We start from the raw sequence: 20,938 nt of genomic DNA on the forward strand, positions 1-20,938 counted from the left end.
AATCTCTGGCATCCTGAGTCTCTAACCAAACACCACCCACAAGAGCACAACTTTACTGAAGGGTGTTAAGACATCCTGGAGATAGGTCATGTCAACTACTGCACCTCTCAACACCAATCCCTCCCTTTCTTCTTATCTCAAGATAGCAGTTTGGTGATCACCTTTTGTGATTTGAGGATGCTCCTAAGGTACTGTTCTTCAACTTCTCTCTGGTGAACCATATCAAGGCACAGTATTTTCCCCAAGATATACATTATTCTCTCTAATAGCAATTCATTGCCAACTATTAAGAAATCTTTTTTTAAAGAAAAAAAATCATTCATGCTGAGAATTATTCAGTACCATCTAAATTTTTGTTTTTTAAGAAAGGATCTTAACAGTTAGAACCTGAAAGAAATGAGATAGCCTACTACATGAAACAATTTGGCATAAGCCAGTTTGAGACAACTCACTAGTTATGCAGAAATCTTACAAGAGGAAAAGCAGAACAGTGCATATGTGAGACTCTCCAAAGGGGTTTGGAAAAATGGTAGTATTGATAAACAACTGTGAGAAGCTGTGGCCCCAAGAGAATGGGATAAAACCCTGCTGCTTTTCCCCCTTTCTTTTCTACCCCAGCATGGCTCTGAATGAGGGCACAGTTGCAAAAAGTGCAGGGTAGAACAGTGTAACTAAATATCCAACACTCTGGCTGGAGGAAGAAAGGGGGAGGCCCACGATAGTAGAAGGTATTGAGGAGACTGTCAAGGGAAAAGGTACCCCATAAAGTCAGTGCATGTGTCGATCCAATGCTAAATTGCATACCAAAGACTCTGAGAACTTAAATAAAAGATAGTCTAGGCTGGGCATGGTGGCTCATGCCTGTAATCCCAGCACGTTGGGAGGATGAGGCGGGAGGATCACCTGAGGTCGGGAGTTTGAGACCAGCCTGACCAACATGGAGAAACCCCATCTCTACTAAAAAATACAAAATTAGCCGTGCGTGGTGGCGCATGCCTGTAATCCCAGCTACTCAGGAGGCTGAGGCAGGAGAATCGCTTGAACCTGGGAGGTGGAGGTTGCAGTGAGCCAAGATTGCACCATTGCACTACAACCTGGGCAACAAGAGCAAAACTCTATCTCAAAAAATAATAAAATAAAAAATAAAAAGGTCTAACAGCCAGGTCCCAGACTGGACAGTGGGTGGCATATACATGGGACAGATACAAATAGTAATGCAAAGGCATTGAGAACAAGACTAAGATTGAAACTAAATCCCATAGAAGGGTGGTCAGAACTTGTGTCCTGAGCCCAAATGGCTTGTCTGCTATATAGCATAACATTTTTCATAGGATTTAAATCCTATGAATATAAATCATAGGATTTAACCCAGAGACTCATAATATTTGAAATGTTTAGGATACAATAAAAAAATTACTTGGCATAAGAGAATCATAAAAATCTTAACTTGCATGGGAAAAGACAATCAACAGATACTAATACTGAGATGACAGGCACTGGAATTATTTGACAGAGACTTTTAAACAGTTATTGTAAAAAAGCTGAAAGAAGAGCAAACACTGTTGAAATAAATGAGAAGATAGAAAGCTTCAACATAAAAATAAATACAAATAAAAGTTTTAGAACTGAAAAATACAACAATCAAAATTTAAAACCCACTGCAAGGGCTCAGTAGCAGAATGGAGGTGACAGAGAACAGCAAAGGTCTAATATTCATGTCACTAGAGTCCTAGAATAGAGAAGAAGGAGTGTGTTGAGGATAAAATAATTTAAGAAATAATGTCTAAAAACTTCCCAAATTTGGTAAAAGACACAAACCTACAGATTCAAGAAGCATAGCCAACATCACACATAGTAAACCCAAAGGAACTGATATCTACTCATGCAAATCAAATTAGCAAGAACAAAAGATGAAAAAATTGTAGAGAAAAATAATGCATTATTTATAAGGAAACAACAATTTGAATGAGTGAAGATTTTCCAAAAGAAACCATGCAGAACAGAATTTGGTGGAACAAACATCTTTAAAGCGATGTAAGAAATGAACTGTTGACCCATAATTCTATATTCAGTGAAAATATCCCTCAGAAATGCAGGTTAAATAATGACACTCTAAAATGAAGGAAAACTAAAATAATCTGTGACCAGCAGATCTGCTCTAAAATCATTATTCAAGGAAGTTCTTTAGCTAGAAGAGAAATAATACCAGAAGGAAACCTGACATATGAATAAAGAAAGAGTAACATAAATGGTAAATAACTGGGTAAATATAACAGAGTCTTCTCTTGTTGAGTTCCTTAAAATGTGTTTGACAGCTGAGAGCAAAAATTATTGACATTTTCCTGAGGGGATTCTCAGTGTACGTAGATGTGATACATAAATTGGCTAGAATACAAAGGGAAGAGGTAAAGGGACCTACATACATATAAGAATTCTATATTCCTATTGAAGTGATAAAATATTAACTCTAAATAAACTATGAAAAGTTAAAAAAGTATATTGCAATTCCTATATCAATCAGTGAAACAAAACACTATTCAAAGAGGTACTGTCAAAAACACAATAGATAAATTAAATGGAAATGCTAAAAAATGCTCAAATAATCCAAAAGAATGCCAAAAAGAGGAAACTGAAAGGGAGGGCACTTCTGGTTTCACCTCTAACATGTAAAGAGCTCGAAAGTCATCAGTTCATCCTTGCAACAAGAAAAAAGCTAAATAAACTGGAAAAAAATGATTTTTGTTTAGATGCATTAGAGGGTTGAGGTCACAGGGTAAAGTGCCACCTCCAAATCTGGAAATACAGGCAACTATAGAGAATCTTTTTCCAGATCAGCTTACCTGGAACAAATGCTACTGGAGCCATAAACTGGTAGGAACGCTTAAGTGGTAATTTTGATGAATTGCAGGAAGCTGTGTGTGGATTAGCATGAGAGTAAGAAACTCCTGGGGGCCCAGTCTGAGGGGGCTCTGATAAAACAAAAGCACCAGGTCTAGATGGGTTCATTGATGAATTTTACTGAACATTTAAGAAAGAAATTATACCAGTTCTTTGCAATCTCTTCTAGAAGACAGAAGCAGAGGGAACACTTTCTAACTTACTCTATGAAGCCAGCATTATCCTAATACAAAAACTAAACCAAGGGATTAGAAGAAGAGAAAGACACAAACCGATATCTTTTAAGAGTATAGATGCAAATATCCTCAACAAAATATCAGAAAATCAAACCCAACAATGTATAAAAAGAATTATATACCATGACCAAGTGGGATTTTTCCCAGGTACACAACAAAGCTGGTTCAACACACTGGTAAGGATGTGGAGTAATAGAAGTTCTTATTTGTTGCTGGTGGGAATGTAAAATGGTAGAGGCACTTTGGAAGACAGTTAGGCAGTTTCTTACAAAACTAAATGTATCCTTACAATCCAATATTTGCTTTTTGATATCTACTCAAATGAGCTGAAAACTTATGTTCATACAAAAACCTTTATACATATGTTTACTGTAGCTTTATTCATAATTGCCCTAACTTGGAAACAACAAAGATACCCTTCAGTAGGTGAATGGATAAACCGTGGTATGCACATACAATGGAATGTTATTCAGTGCTAAGAAGGAATGAGCTAGCTATCCAGCCACGAAAAGACATGGAGAAATCTTAAATGCTTATTATTAAGTGAAAGAGACCAATTTGAAAAGGCTACATACTGTATGGTTCCAACTATATGACATTCTGGAAAAGGCAAAACTATGGGTACAGAAAAATAGGATTTAGTGGGAAGAGAGGAATAAATAGGTGGACTATAAAGGATTTTTAGGGCAGTGAAACTACACTGATACTATAATTGTAGACATGTGTCACTACACTGCACATTTGTAAAAACTCACAGAACATATGACACCAAGAGTGAACCCTAATATAAACTATGGGATTTGGGTGATGATGTGTGAATGCAGGTTCACTGATTGTAACAAATATACCAGTCTGATGGGAGAGGTTGATAATGGGGATGGCTATGTGTGTGTGTGTGTATATGGGCAGAGGGTATATGGGAACTCTGCTTTCGCTCTATTTTGCCGTGAACCTAAAACTGCTCTAAAAAAATAAAGTCTATTTTTAAAAAAACCTAAAATGGAAATCTCAATTTGGATGGTTTCACTGGCAAATTCTATCAAGTACTTAAAGAATAACACCAATTCTAAATAATCTTTTTTTCCCCAAAAATAGAAGCACAGGAAACATTTCCCAGCTCATTTTTAAAAGCCCAGCATTATTCTGATGCCTAAATAAGACAAAAATAGCAGAAGAAAGCTACAGACCACTATCCCTAATGAACACAGACACAAACATCCACAAGAAAATATTGAATCCCACAATGTATAAAAAAGGATAATATACCACAACCAAGTGGGGTGTGGGGTTTATTACGGGAATCCAAGGTTAATTTAAGATTAAAAAAAGAAAATCAACCAATGTAATCTGCCCTATTAACAATCAAAGAAAAACCACATGATCATATCAGTTAGTATAGAAAAATGTTGGACAAAATTCAACGTCGTTCATGTTAAAAACTCTCAGAAAACTAGAAGTAGAAGGGAACTTTCTCGAACTGACTGTATTAGTCCATTCTCACACTGCTATGAAGAAATATCCTAGACTGGGCAATTTATAAAGGAAAGACATTTAATTGACTCACAGTTCCACATGGCTGGGGAGGCCTCAGGAAACTTACAATCATGTTGAAAGGGGAAGCAAACACGTCCTTTATGTGGTGGCAGGAGAGAGAAATGCAAGCAGAAGAAATGCCAGCCACTTATAAAACCATCAGATCTTCTGAGACTCATTATCACGAGAACAGCATGGGGGAACCATCCCAATGATCCAATCACCTCCACCTGGTCCTGCCCTTGATTTTGGTCCTATTATGAACTAGGCACTGGATACAGTACTATAAGGACCAAAAAGCAGATAAATTATTTAACTTCACTGTGCCTCAGTTCTTTCATGGGTAAATAAAGATAATTAATACCTATCCCATAGAGTCAAGTGCATGTGAAGCACTTAGAATCAGTAGGACGTTGTTTTGTGAATTGAAGAGGCTAGGCACAAATATAAGAATGAAGAAAACTAAAGGCCAGGCGTGATAGCTCATGCCTGTAATCCCAGCACTTTGGGAGGCTGAGTCAGGCAGATCACCTGAGGTCAGGAGTTTGAGACCAGTCTGTCCAACATGGTGAAACCCTATCTCTACTAAAAATACAAAAAATTAGCCGCGCATGGTGCATGCCTATGGTCCCAACTACTCGGGAGGCTGACGCACAAGAATCACTTGAACCTGGGAGGCGCAGACCGCAGTGAACCAAGATCTCGTCAGTGGACTCCAGCCTGGGCAACAAAAGCAAAACTCTGTCTCAACAACAACAACAACAACAAAAAAAAAAAAAAGGAAAAAAGTATATTTAAATACTACTTTGTGTGAGAAAAAATTTAGAAAAGTAAACAAGAACATAAAACCAAATGCCATGTCACAGACCACTTCAAAACAGTTACAGGCCAGAAAAGGGTTGATGGGGAAACGGGACTCTGTTGTAGCAGGCCTAGGCCAGTGACAATGGGCACATTTATTTCAGAAAGTACCACATTGCTTCTACTTGAGAACAAGGATCACACACTGGGACCTGGAAAAAAGCTTCCTAGGACCTACAGATGGGGTCATAATCTGTGATTGAAAAAGGACCATCATTACATCCTCAATGACCAGAGATGACTTGTCCCAGTGGTTCTCAAAGTGTGACTCGGGGATCCCTGTGCGCCTGCAAGGTCAAATTTATTTTTGTATGAATACTAAGACACTTGTTTGTCTATTTCATTCTTATCCCCTCATGAGTGCACAGTGGAATTTTTCAGAGAATACGTGAAGTGTGAGATAAAACAGAGTAAAGCAGATATGCTCCTATCATGCCAGATTTCAGAGATTTACCAAAAAAAGGGAAAACAATGCCACTCGTATCACTAAATTTTTTGTTTTGCAGGCATAATTATTTTTTAATAAAAGTATGTTGTTTATAACATATTATTAATAGATATATTCCATATAAACAAAAGCTCTTTGGAGTTCTCAGGAATTGTTAAGATTGTAAAGCAGTGGCCCCCAACCTTTTTTGGCACCAGGACCCAGTTTCGTGGAAGACAGTTTTTCCATGAATGGGGGTGAGGGAGTATTGATTTCGGGATGAAACTGTTCTGTTTCAGACCATCAGGCATTAGAGTCTCATAATGAGCATGCAACCAAATCCCTTGCAGGTGTAGTTCACAACAGGGTTTGCGCTCCTATGAGAATCTAATGCTGCCGTTGATATGACCTTGGTGAAGCTCAGGCAGTAATGCTCACTTGCCTGCCACTTACTGCCTGCTGGGCAGCTCAGTTCCTAACAGGCCATGGACCAGTACCAGTTTGCAGACTGGGGGTCAGGGACCCCTGGTGTAAAGGGCCCAGAGACCAATAATTTGAGCTCCACTGCCTAATACTAAAGGGTGAAGTTGGCTAAGTTAATTTAGCCAACTTTAGCCTTTATTATTTTCACAGTCTCCACCTTTATTGCTGTATTTGCGTTCATCTATGCTAACCTGTGCTTGGCAATGTCCTGTTTGAATGAAGTGGAAAATAACTGAAATATTCTACCAACACTTTGGGAGGCCAAAGCAGGAAGATCATTTGAGGCCAGGAGTTCGAGATCAGCCTGGGCAAAATAGTGAGACACTATCTTAAAAAAAAAATTAGCCAAGTGTGGTGGTGTATGCCTGTGGTCTTACCTACTTGGGAGGCTGAGGTGGAGGATCACTTGAGCCTGGAACCTTGAGGCTCGAGTGAGCCTTGACTGCACCAGTGCACTCCAGCCTGGGCAACAGAGTGAGACTCTGTCTCAAAAAACCAAAAATTCTTTTGTTGTCATTGCACCCTTCATTCAATACATGACTAAACTATACACAAATTACAGTATGTATTACATATAAAAGGTGTTGAAAGCTTTGCTAGTATAAGCAATGAGAGGAAGCTATGTTCTTTCATGGTATCTTATAATGAGGTCTGACTGGGTCTAAAAGTCAATTATCTCTTTTTTACATCTGTATTATTAAGATTTCACTGTTTTGGATACAGACAGCTGGTACTTGTTGCTTCTGCACTGTGCTAACTCCAAAGGGAAGCTTTAAAACTTCTTTAAGCCAAATCTTGGTTTTCAGAACTTCAGTCTCTAGCAGATACAAACTGTCTGACTGATGGCTAAAACTGATTTTTAACACTAGCCAAAGTGCAACAATAAAACTGAAAAAAAAAAATCCATATCCAGAAGTTTTAACCCATAGGGTTATCTTGGAGAATTTTTCAGAACAAAGAACAAGACTATTTGGAGATAAGGCTCCCAAGAAGAGGAACTAAACTGAAACTTGTATAGGTTTATGAAAAACAGAAGCAAACTACACTGTGTTTTTATTTTTTAAAAATTTAAGAAGGCAAAGCATTTCTTCTAAAACATTAATCTCTTTCACTAAGCTCTTTAAGGAATCTTTACTAATTCTTGAGATTCTAATAGCCCTAAGACAAGTCTTAATTATATTTACTTCGGGGTACAAATTAGAATGATATTTTGTGAAAGCCATTTGAAAATATTTAGCAGAAGTCAGCATGTATACTCACTGAGAAGCAATTCCAGTTTTAGAAATTTATCCTAAGAAAATGGCAATGACATAGAAACAAGGATGTTACAGCATTGTTTATATATCCAACAACATGGTCAAGTAAATTTGTGGTTCATCATATAATGGAATACGACGGTCATAATACAAAAGATAAAAATTACATCATAAAATTATATATGATAAGGAGAAGTAGCCACTGCATATTGCTGAGGGAAAAAAGCAAGTTATAAAGCTGTAGTACTATACGATCTCATTTCTGTTTAAAATATGTATGTGCATAGAAATACCTGGACAGACACAAATTAATATGTATAAAAATATACTTTTACATATTTGGTATAAATAGCATAAACACATACATTGATATGTATAAATTAACAGTATTTATCTTTGAGTTTGGGATCATAGATAATTTTCATTTACCTTTCTTGAGCATGTTTGCATTCTGATTTTTCCACAGTGAACATCTTTCATCTTTTTTTTTTTTTGAGATGGAGTCTTGGTCTGCAAACCAGGCTGGAGTGCAGTGGCACAATCTTGGCTCACTGCAACCACCGTCTCTCGGGTTCAAGTGATTCTTGTGCCTCAGTCTCCTGAGTAGCTGGGACTACAAGCACGCGTCACCATGCCTGGCAAATGTTTGTATTTTTAGTAGTTTTTGCAATGTTTTTGCAAGTAGGTTTTGCAATGTTGGCCAGGCTGGTCTCAAACTCTTGACCTCAGGTGATCCACCTGCCTTGGCCTCCCAAAGTGCTGGGATTACAGGTGTGAGCCACCATGCCTGGCCACAGTGAACATCTTTTAATTATATAACAATCAGTAAAATATTTACTCGAGGCAAGCATGCAATTGTTGGTATTTTTCAAATTTTTATAATGTGTGTACTATGGAAGAAAGTGACGGAGGGGAGAGAAAGAAGAAGAGAAAGAGGGAAGAAGGCAGACAGACCATTATATTGTTTATTATTTTGTCTTGTATATGTGCTATAATGTTTTAAGTTAATCTCAGATTTAACAATCTGGAAATAAATTTTCAATGAAACATAGTAGAGAAGAGTTAATGCCCATAAGATTGAAGCCATTCACATAGATTGAATTTTTCTCCTCTCCTTAGAAATGCCAATTTTGTTGTGTAAGGAGCAGGTGGCTATCTTTCTCGAAACTTTTTTGGGAGCTCACCAAGCTTCATCTAACCAAACCCAATCTGGCATATGGACTTCATCCATATGGTCATATGAATCCCTGGGCAAGTTCCTCCTGCCATGTGTCTAATCGGTTTCATAAAATCCATGCTCGAAGAAGGGTTCCATAGCTACATGAGTCTGTGATACTGTGGGACTAAGAAATGTAGTGACAAAGAGACCACTCTACCTGCTAAACTGGAATCTAGTACCATCACTATTACCAAATATTGGCAGTACATATCTGAACAAAGGAGGAATCCTAGTAATTCTGAGTGAAAAATTTCTATCATGCATTTCAGTGTAGATCTACTAATAACACTTCTTTAAATGCCTTGTTAGACAGTGAAATCTGGGAATAATTTTCAAACACCATATGCACTGTTTACAATAGAATCATATTTCTTTTCTTTCTCTCCCTCTCCTACATTTTTTTTTTTTTTTTTTTTTGCATAAAAAGTATAATGCTGCTGAATGGTACCCAAATGTCTGTTGTATACCATGCCAATACAGCAGCTCAGCCAAAAATGCGAATAGAATAGTTTGCCAAGTAAAAGAAAACATAACAAATTGGTAATGGTTTCTATCTTGACAGAAAATGAAAATGATCCCTCAATGTGTGGCCACTCATGCGGACACATAAAAATGTCTTAGAAGCAATCATTTTACCTCAGATAACAGACCCTGACAGTGTAGTACAGCACACTGGCTGACTTTCACTTCTCGAAAAGCGGCAACCATGACCTACAAAATAGTCTGGGAACCATGTAATTTATGCATAACACACATGCACATGCCATGCACTCATAATATTTGTTATAAATCATTCTGAATATAAGACTCCTTTCCTGAGAAGAATATACTTTATGAGAGAGGATCTAAATCACCAGAGACTTGAGAAAGCTAACTGAACAGAAATGATGTTGTTGCTAATCAGGTTACAAAATCCAAAGGTCTAAATTGCAATAAAAAGGCATTACATAAGGGTCCTATATATGCTATCTGATTCTGCATAGTGCCTTGAACATGAAAGGTATTTTTGTTAGATGTTAGATAAAACAAATACCAAAAAAATTCTGGAGGTACATAGTGTACAGCTCTGCCATTCTGCTTAGGAAACTGCAATTGAAAGCAGAAATGAACCTCCTGAAGACCTGTTAATGGTTCCTTTAACTTGTTCCCCATCTCTTCACCATTTATTTTTTTCTCCCAATGGAGAATTAGCCAACATCATTGACCAGTGATTTTTTTCCCCATGTCCAGTGAAGTTTCCCCATTTTAAACTTTCTAATGAGAATGTCAGACAGAAAATTGATTGTATAATCAAATAACATGGAAAACAGGAATGGCACTTTTAAAAATATCTCATTGGTATCTGAAGCTAATGAGGAATTCAAAATGAGAGAATACTGAACCAAGGGGCTAGGAAGAACCTTGAGAAGTTAAATGGTCCTTGCCAAGTTGAAAGTAAATTTGAATCCTGTGGGTTATGAGTTTCAAATGAATCTTCTGGGGTTTGAATTTATTGGTGACTTTCCTGTTCAATAAAAAAGGACTTAAATGGCTTATAAAAAGTTTAAAAAAACTTATTGGGCATCAAACTGCTCTTACAAAACACCATCTTGATGAGTTAAGTGTAAATGAATCAGAAACACATGGGTCATATTTCCTTTAAAAATGCATATGGATTCAAAAATAAAGGGAAGAGGACTTGGCTAAACATTTTTTGTGTGGTGGCTGAACCCAAAACACTTGAAAGAGATATTGAGACATTCAAGGAATCCCCTTACCCCACACCCCCCCAAAAAAACAAGAACCCAAAACAAAACTAAACTAAACCTGTCCAGTCATATAAAACAAAAAGTTCTACACAATGTGGATTTATCTCTATGGGTCAATCAACATCCACTGAGCCTTTGCCTTTGGCACCAAACTATGGGAGAAGACAGCTTCTGCCTTCAAGCAACTTTGAATTTTGGTATAAACAAATCTATATAAGTAATAGAAACCTATTAAAAGATATCCAGGATCTTACAAAAACTGGCATGGTAACCCGCATCATATGAAAACTATAAATTAATTGAGAAATAGACAAGTGCTTTCAGGGTCCTAGGTTAGATAGGATTCATTCCATTCAAATCATCATGCCCTCAGCTCTTTTGATTAAAGTTATATACAGTTGCAGAGTCTTACGTGTTTGAATGTTTTCTTAATTTAAGTGTTTTTATGTCTTTTTAAATGTGTGTTCCAGCCCTCCTTCCTCCACCCTCTAGATTTGTGAGTGCTCAACAAATCTTGCTGACTGGTTTCCTGGAGGATGGGAATGTTGAACAGAGTTTTGAAACAGGAGAGATGCTGTTTGGCAGAGAGAACTGAGGCTATGGTTCTGGGTTGGGGTAATGGCACATGTGATGGTTCAGAGGCTCCAGAGGGTGAGTCATGTGTAGGGGGGTGATACATTGGCTTGCTTGCAGCAATGTGGCTGAGCCAGGGTGTAGTGGGAGGTGGAGGCAGTTAGGTGTGGGGAGGCCTAATATACTGCATGTGAAGTCAACTTGAGGACAGAGGGGTGTGATAAAGAAAAACACAATTTTTATCCCCCCCCCTTTTTTTTTGCCAGTATAGGATAAAGTTCTAAGCAAAGGACATGTACATGTCATTACTTTATTTCTTATCAGTGTCTTAAAAAGCTGAAAAATATCCAAAGATAAAAATAAAATTAACTTGTATGAGTTGCTAGGATCCTGTAGATCATAACTTTGAAGAGGAAATTAGTAGGATTATGAAATAGATTACTGAGTCCTAAAATGTTTGTGGGAAAATGTAAGAAATTATTGATTTATTATCTTCTAAGGTTGTTTTTGAGTTGTTTAATGTAAGTCTCATCTTTTCCACAATATTAGAAAGTTACTTAGAGCTGGGATAGTGTCATATATTTCTTGTGCATTTTTTTTACTGGCCAGCCCAATGCTGGACACATCAAGTGCTCAATAAACGCTTGTTTCTTCAGTACTTGGTGCGTTTATTTATGTTACTTTATATTGAACTGAAATAAAGTCAAAAAGGTCCTATAATGGTGATAGTAAAGTCTGAAAACAAAAGGATGATATAGTGGAAATGTACCAGTAGGGTCTCTGCTCTGAGCCTACTTGTTCATGGTTAATATACAAAAATCAAAGCCCTTACCATCCTTCATCATCTTCTACTTCTGTTTCAGGAATGTCATTTTCAGGCGTTTCAGCAATTGCTTGAGTAAGTTTAGATTTAAACTGGTTCAGCAGTGCAAGGGTCTGAAATAACAATTAGACTGCTAAGTTTTCTGATAAAGATAAATGTAATTTTAAAAGAGATGCTTAAGTTTGTTAGAAAAGGAAATATCCTACTTGGATGTAAAACAAAATGTTTGATTTTGAACAAAAAGAACAGAACTACCTTTAGGCTGCAATAGTGACATTAATAAACCTTGACATTAATAAACCTTGACAGTTTGGATTTGCACTCACATTTCCCCTCAGAGGTAGGTGACTATTTTCTGATTTGGGAAACAAAAGTTTGCTTATGTAGAAGACAGAAGACCCAACTTTTAGAAATACATATTTGGCCTGGTGCATTGGTTCATGTCCCAGCACTCTGGGAGGCCAAAGTGGGAGGATCTTTTGAGCCCAAGAGTTCAAGACCTCAAGACCAGTAGGGGTAATGTAGTGAAACTCCATCACTACAAAATGAAAAGAAAAAAAGTCAGATGTGGTGGTGTGCATCTGTAGTCCCAGTTACTCTGAAGCCTGAGGCAGGAGGATCCCTTGAGCCTAGGAGGTTCAGGCTGTAGTGACCTATGATTGTGCCACTGCACTCCAGCGTGGGTAACAGAGTAAGACTCTGTCTCTAAATAAATACATAAAATAAAATAAGATAAAATAAAATAAAATAAAATAAAACATTTATGCTCATTTATAGTTAAGGTTTTAGTGTCTATAAGAAAGAAAGGTAATTCATTAAGTTATGTGAAATCAAAAATAAAAAAACAAATAGTATTGTTTATTTGACAAATTTCCAAAAATATAAAAATATTGATATTGAGAAGGTAGAATGAACATATTAACTGTTGGAAAATGGGTAAATTGGAATATCTTTAGAAAGCTGTTGATATGTATTGGAAACTTTAAGATGATCATTCCCCTTGACTGAGTAATTCCAATCCTGGGATGATAGAAAAATAATGTGAAACAGAGAAAATGGCTTAAGCACAAGATGTGCACTGCAGCATTATTCATATAAATGGAAAAATGAAAACCTATTAAATGTCTATCAATAAGAAACTAGATAAATTCAGTAGAAAGCAATAAATACGCTATTTAAAAATTTTATTTTTATTTCTTATTTTTATTTTTTTGAGACACAGTCTTGCTGTGAGGCCCAGGCTGGAGTACAATGGTGCGATCTTGGCTCACTGCAACCTCCGTCACCCAGGTTCAAACGATTCTCCTGCCCCAGACTCCTGAGTAGCTGGGACTACAGGCACTTGCCACCATGCCCAGCTAATTTTTTGTATTTTTAGTAGAGATGCGGTTTCATCATATTGGCCAGGCTGGTCTCCAACTCCTGACCTCAAGTGATCCACACGCCTCAGCCTCCCAAAGTGTTGCGATTTCAAGTGTGAACCACCGTGCCCGGCCTAAATATGCTATTGTTATTAAAAATTATAAATATGCTATTGTTATTAAAAATTATATACATGAAACATTGCATTCTATTGTTAAGTGAAAGATGAACACAAATATTGTGTTGAGTATATGTTTTTTAAAAATGTATGTGTATAGGGGGAACATTACTGTGAATTCTTGTTTGCCTCCTATGTGCTCCATGAGCAACAAGAAGCAAGTGGCTATAAATTTGTAATCACACTATCTCCTGGATCTTAACAGTCTACTCCAGAATTTGAGCAGACAACAGAAGCTAGAAAAAGGTTTTTCTACTTGACAGATTTACAGAGTACATCATTGTGAAATGGGATAAAATACTACCTGTCCGAGAAATCAAGGGCCTAATCAAGATTTTGGTATGTTGAATTCAATATAGAAATCCTCACATTTTGTAAGGAAAAAGATGTGTGACAGTTCAACATGTGAACAACTGGTATATTAAAGAGTCACAATATATTCCTAAGCTCCAGAATTTATCTAGAGAGTATCAATAAGATCCCAGTTCATGAAAAAGTTAAATAGGTCTGGGCAGTCTAGAACCCAAGCTTAATAAAGACAAATGGTGCCAAAATAACTGCAAGAAAAAGGTGGTTGGTTACTGCTTAAAAAAATGATAGTAAAAAGCATCTTCTACTTTTCTGCAAAATTTAATGCCCACATAGACAACAGCTAAAAATACATACATTATCATAGTTACTGAATGAGATGAGTTTTGGGGAAAATTTATAAGTTCCTATAGAATATCATTATAGGCATTCTGAGGGCTGCCGAGTATGTTAGCATTTAGATATTTTATATGATTTTAGAGATTATAGAATTAAGCTCTTCAAACAATGCTAACAGATAAAGCATCCCTTGTTTTAAAAACTTATTCATTAAAATTACTCCATTGTTTACTCTTATTGTATTTGCTTATTAATAAGAAAACAGATTATTGTAAAAATATTGAAAAATAGAAGTAAAATAACTATTATCCCACCACTCAGAATAACCACTGTTAACATTTTGGTAAATATACTTCAAGGTAGTATGTGTGTGTATGTGTGTTTATATAGCTGTATCTATATCTACTATTGCATAAATATATCTCTCCATATGCCTATCTCCATATCTATCTTTTTAATCTATATGATATGGTTTGGCTGTGTCGCCACCCAAATTTCAACTTGAATTGTATCTCCCAGAATTCCCATGTGTTATGGGAGGGACCCAGTGGGAGGTAACTGAATCATGGGGGCCTGTCTTTCCCATGCTATTCTCGTGATAGTGAATAAGTCTCACAATATCTGATGGGTTTATAAGGGGTTTCCACCTTTTCTTCTTCCTCATTCTCTCTTGCCACTGCCATGTAAAAACTGCCTTTCACCCTCTGCCATGATTGTGAGACCTCCTCAGCCAGGTGGAACTGTAAGTCATTTAAACCTCCTTTTCTTCCCAGTTTTGGTTATGTCTTTATCAGCAGTGTGAAAATGGACTAATACACCATAGCTTAAAAGTAAACACTATCTTTTTTTTTTTTTAAGAGATAGAGTCTCACTCTGTCACCCAGGCTGGAGTGCAGTGGTGCAATCGTGGCTCACTAGAGCGTCAACCTACTGGGCTCAAGTGATCCTCCTGCCTTAGCCTCCCAAGTAGCTGGGACCACAGATGCACACCACCATGCCCAATTATGATTTTTTTTTTTTTTTCTGTAGAGATGGGGGTCTCCCTAGGTTGCCTAGGCTGGTCTCAAACTCCTGGGCTCAAGGGATCCTCTCATCTTGGCCTCCCAAAGTCCTGGGATTACAAGAGTGAGTCACTATGCCTGGCCCTTACTAATTTTTAATGATGGACGTTTGCATACTTGGAAATGTCTTTTTTAAAAGCACAAAGAAAAATGAAAACAAAAAAGACTTCTAAGTGGAATGAAATTTTAAAACTTCCTAGAAAATTATACTAGACCTGGATCTTTCTCCCTGAGTTACAAGTGGCAAGGCAGTTTGTTTTTAGAGCCAATTATTGAGCTACTGGCATTTGCTCAAAGAGGGGAGACTGTGGCAAACAAAAAACATCCGCTTGGCTATTTTTAGCTTCTTCTGTATTTAAGATTAGACTTTCTCCTGCTGTATTACAAAGGCAAGAGAAGATACTGGGCAGAAAAAAAAATCACAAAAATAATGGTACACATTTGTTACAGTGTGAAGAAGATAGGATTTGCATGGAGGCATTTTGATTGGCATCTGCAGGGGAATTATTCAGTTATGGCTTTTCCTGAGGAATGAATGGCCAACTACTTCCAGGAAGGCTCTTTCAGCACAGTGAGAGCCTTCCCAGAATGTAGAAGCTATGCTGAAGGGGCCCAATCTTGGCACACTCTGTTTATGCATATCTAACACAAGAGTCTCCCAACTGGGCCCTGTGCCTTTGGTCCTGTCCTGTATCCAGTCTAATCTCCATACTGCAGCCCAGTTGGAGAGATCTTCCCAAAATGAAAGTGAGATCATATCACTTCCTTCTGTCAATGGTTCCCCATGGCCTTTAGGATAAATTCTAAACTACTTAACATGGTTTGAAAATACCTTGTACGAACTTACTTTTGCTTACCTCTTCAGCTTCATCTTTCTCCTTCTCTTATAGTTTATGTTACAGTCATATTTAATATCTTTTAGTTCTTTGCAAAGAGGTCAAACACTTTTCATGTATGCATTGTTCCTTTTGTCCAGCCATACCCTGCCTCCACCTGGCGGTCTCCTATACAACCTTCTAAGTTCAGCTGACAAATCATTTCCTTAGGAAGGCCTTCCCAGATTCTTAAGCCATGTTAGGCCCCTCTGTTATTCATCTACATGGCTTCCTGTACCTACCGTTTCATAATGATCACCCCCTTTCACTGGTGTTACTTATTTAACTAGTTGTTTTCCCTGATAGATCAGAGAGAGCAGGGATATGTTCATGTGTTTACTGCCAAATACAGTGATTAGTACATGGCACGTTCTTAATCATTATTTGATACAAGGGATTGGGTGGGGGGGAAGGAATGAATGAGTCATCCTTAGTATCTCTGGTAGTATAGTCACTATGGTTGCTATTTAGAAGACTTTGTGATTTCATGAAAACAGGTTAATAATGTACTTTTTCTTAATGAAATTAAGAAATTATCCAGACAGGTTTGGGCTTTTTAATTTACTTTTATTTTGCCTGTTTCATTTATACAACTAAAATGGCATGTTCATATATATATAAGGCAGTTTGTTTATATCCATATATATTAATATATATGTCTATGTACATACATAGACATATATATGGCATGGCAGCACCAAAAATAAATGATTTCAGTCTGCCCTCTAACTTTTCAACATGAAGGGCTGCTTCAGAGATTTGTTTTATCAAGTGTCAAGTACTGCATGGCACATAGTGCTGACTCCCAAATTGTTGAGCTAGCTTCCCATCTCTTTTCATTCTTGATTTCTGACAACTTCTTAATATTACTACCTAAAGATTCAGGAATTACTTGTAACAAACACACTTTTATTACAATAGAAGTCAGCTAGTAGACCAAATGACTTATTTCCAGACAGTGTACAATTTCAAGCTAGGCTGACGAGTCAGCATGTGAGATGTCGGGCTGGAAGAGACTCTCTCATCATTTATAGTCACCACTTCTTCATTTCACAATATTCACTACACAGAGGTTCCACCTGGGTTTCTGAAGATATGTGGCTTTATGAGGTTCCTGTGCTTGGTACTCCTGTGGGAGTACCAAGTTGAAACGTGGAAGTTCCAGGCTTTTTCACCACCAATGTCTGGAAAGAACTCCAGAGTTTGAATCTTTATGTGAATGGCCAATGTCCACCCTATATAAATATATTCTTTTTCATTTTTAAGAGGTAGTGCTTCTCCTGATACATAATCAAATTAGGCTTCATTTAGAAACACTTAAAAACAATAAAAAGACAATAAGTTCTGTATCGATTTGGGTTTTTGAAGTTACCTGATCTTCCCGGGAAGTTCCCTTCTTTGACTGTTGCTTCCTCAAAGCTTCATACTTTTGCTTTTCTCTCCTGTATTCGGCAACAGCACCATCTGGAGTGGCTTCTTCCTCTAAAGAATAGTAGAATATTTTTAGAATAAGCAGTAAAATAGCTCTGTGGATTCATAGCAACGTTTATGCTCCTTTTGCTGAAGAGGAGGTGGGCACTTGGGCTTGGTTTTTCGCCATTTAATTTCAAAAGAAAACCTTTTGTTACACCAGCTCTGTAACTACTTCCTAAATTAGAACATGACTGATATTAATTTATGAGCTGATTTTATACATATATTTACTATACACTGCACTATTGTAATTGTTCTTCTCACATGTCCTTATTTAAGTTGATCATAAAATCGTCTATCTCGCTTTTAAAATAATTAAGGTTTTCCTAAAATTCAGTAATATCATTTTACATTGTTTCCTTGCCTTAGAAGATACAACCTTTCAAATATTGGTTGATATTCCAATTACCTGCAACTTTTGTTCCCCAGTTATAACAATAACAATCTTCAATTTAATGGCATCACAGAAAATAAATACAACTAACAAATAACAGTTAGCAAAAGCAGACAAAACAGTTAGCAAAAGCAGACAAAAATAATCTTTACTGAATTAGAAATTAGAAAACAAATCTATGGGTTTGATCCTGCAATAATTCTATGTGAACATTAATTAACATCTGGGTTCATAAAACACAGTGTTCCCTCAAAAACAAACAAGCCAACAAACCCAACTAGTAACATGTTATAATACCTTACATGTATAAATATCAATGAAAATTTGTGACTAAAACACACACACACACACACGCACACACACTCTCTTCTCTTTGGCTGGAAGACAGATGATAAGCCAGATGTAATCAACAATGCTAGTAATCTTTCTACCAAAGCTTTAGTCTGTTGGTTGTCTCTTTGTTACCTAGCTTGAGGATCATCATGAATATGCAATATATTAACAATCAGTCATTTTTGTTCAAGAGATTTTCTGTTCCAAAAAAAAAAATTTTAACTAAGAAACAAGTTGTCTTTTTGTGGTTACCTAATATGATTTTGGTAGAACTTGGAAGGACAGTCTGGTTTCAAAACTGACAGCTGCAAACATTAAAAACTGAACATATTAAGGAAAAATGAACCATTAAATATAGAAATACTATCTGAGGCACACATGCCTAGTAAACACTAGTGAAAAGAGTATGCCATCACAATTGGTATACATGAAGTGATTCTTATAGTAGGTTTAAAAATTACTTTCGGCAGGGCACGGTGGCTCACGCCTGTAATCCCAGCACTTTGGGAGGCCCAGGCGGGCGGATCACGAGGTCAGGAAATCGAGACCATCCTGGGTAGCACAGTGAAACCCCGTCTCTACCAAAAAACAAACAAACAAACAAACAAAAAAATTAGTCGGGCTTGGTGGCAGGCGCCTGTAGTCCCAGCTACTCGGGAGGCTGAGGCAGGAGAATGGCGTGAACCCAGGAGGCGGAGCTTGCAGTGAGTCGAGATGGCACCACTGCATTCCAGCCTGGGCGACAGAGTGAGACTCCATCTCAAAAATAAGAAGAAAATTACTATCATATTTTTCTATTGAATTGCATCTTTGAATACCTCTCTTCTTCTTATCCTACAGTAGTTAGATTTGCATTGTCCTGGGATAAAGAGCAAGCACTTTAAGATGACTTAGAATCCCTACATGAGGCAGTTAATGCCTTCCTTTCCAGTTATGTCTCTCACAACTCTTTTCCGCATCCACCTTGGTGTGCTTTCATTTGGATGATAACTAGTATTCTTAAACCCTGCTCTCTTGACCAACCATCCACCTTTGCACATGCTTTTCTTCCTTCAGGGATACTGTAAACACTTCATCTCTCCATTCTTGTTAATTCTCCTTGCTTAATTCCGGCTCCTCCTTTAGGTCTCAGCTTGGTTGGCACTTCAGGGAGCCTTTTCTGATTCCATTATTGAAGTCTGGTTTAGATGTCTCTCCTTTGAGCTTTCAAAGGACCCTTTAGCACTTATCACACTTTATGGCGATTTCCTGTTTATTCTTCTTTAAACTCACTAGACATTAAACTCCTTGAGGACAAATCATATTTCCCCAGCACTTAGGACAGTGCTTGGCAAGGGACTCAATAAATAGTCAAATAAATGAAGTAATAATGTAATTGGAGAAGGGGAAATAAGAAGGTGTAGGCCAATTTGCCCTCTTCCCCTCGCAAGGCTCACAGTTATAGTTCGCATTTGTCATGCACCTGGAATCTCCTGTTCCACTGCATTTAGGGAGTCAATAATTATTTTCTGCCATTTCCTAGGGCAGAAGTTTGTAAAATTCTAAGGAAAATTGTGATGGGTATCCATAGAACTGTTTAATGTTTTTATGGTTAAAAAATGCAAAAGAGAAAGGACAAGTTCTTTGCTTACATTTTCAGCTAAAAGAGATTGAAAACCTTTATTTGTGGTAAGAATTTTGCAATAAACGGAAAGGATATAGGTGAATTCTGCTATCTCATGTCATAGGTAAGTTAACCTTACAACCTTCAAAACAGATTCAGCATTGCTTATTTTAATGTGTTTCATCACACACATCTTCTTGAACACGGTCCCTTTTAGCAAGGACCAACCATTTGATTTCACTTATTAGGAATGTGCAGGAAGTAGGAAAATGTTTAAAAAGTGCTATAAAGAAGCCTTAAAAATCAATTTTAAAAAGTCAAGGATAGGTACATTTAAGTACATAATAAAGCATGGAAATTCTGTAGCTATGTTATTTATAATACTAAATGGCTTTTTAATAACTTAGAAATAGTAGTCACCTCATTTAGGAAACTAAATGCATGAAATGACAGAATTTTTAAAAACAGCTGTATTGAGGTAGGCATTCCATATAGTAAAATTCACTAATTTTGTATATAAAATGTGATGACTCTTGGTATTGTATAGAACTTCCACTGCAATCAAGATCTAGAAAAGTTCCACATACCCTACAAAGTGTCCAAATGTCTCTTACAGTCGGTTTTCTTCTGGCAACAAGGCATCAGCGATCTGCTTTCTGGCACCACATTTTTGCCATTACTAGAAACTCATACAAATGGGATCACACAGTATGTAATTTTTAATGTCTGGCTTATTTTGGTGAGCAACTATTGTTGAGATTCATCTACGTTCCTTTGCATAACTGAATAGTATTTCATAGCATGGATGTACTCTAATTTATTTTGAGTTGCTTACCATTTTTGGCTACTATAAATAATGCCTCTTTAAACATTTACACACACAAGTTTGTTTGTGGACATATATTTTCATTTCTCAGGGGTAAATACCTAAGAGTGTGATTGCTGAGTCAAGTG

At 37.0% G+C, this 20,938-nt stretch overlaps 1 protein-coding gene across 1 annotated transcript in view; it reads right to left on the minus strand.

Moving 5' to 3' along the window:
• The window catches only part of CWC27 (CWC27 spliceosome associated cyclophilin), a 254,799-nt gene that overhangs the window by 26,356 nt on the left and 207,505 nt on the right, over window positions 1-20,938 (minus strand). Inside the window, exons 12-13 of the mRNA XM_023210469.1 lie at window positions 17,554-17,663; window positions 12,067-12,170 (exon numbers count right to left, since the gene is read on the minus strand). Coding sequence (XP_023066237.1) covers window positions 12,067-12,170; window positions 17,554-17,663 — 214 coding nt within the window. The remainder of the gene's footprint in view (window positions 1-12,066; window positions 12,171-17,553; window positions 17,664-20,938) is intronic.

Source organism: Piliocolobus tephrosceles, chromosome 4 (genome assembly GCF_002776525.5).
Source record: "Piliocolobus tephrosceles isolate RC106 chromosome 4, ASM277652v3, whole genome shotgun sequence".
NCBI classification, from domain to species: domain Eukaryota; kingdom Metazoa; phylum Chordata; class Mammalia; order Primates; family Cercopithecidae; genus Piliocolobus; species Piliocolobus tephrosceles.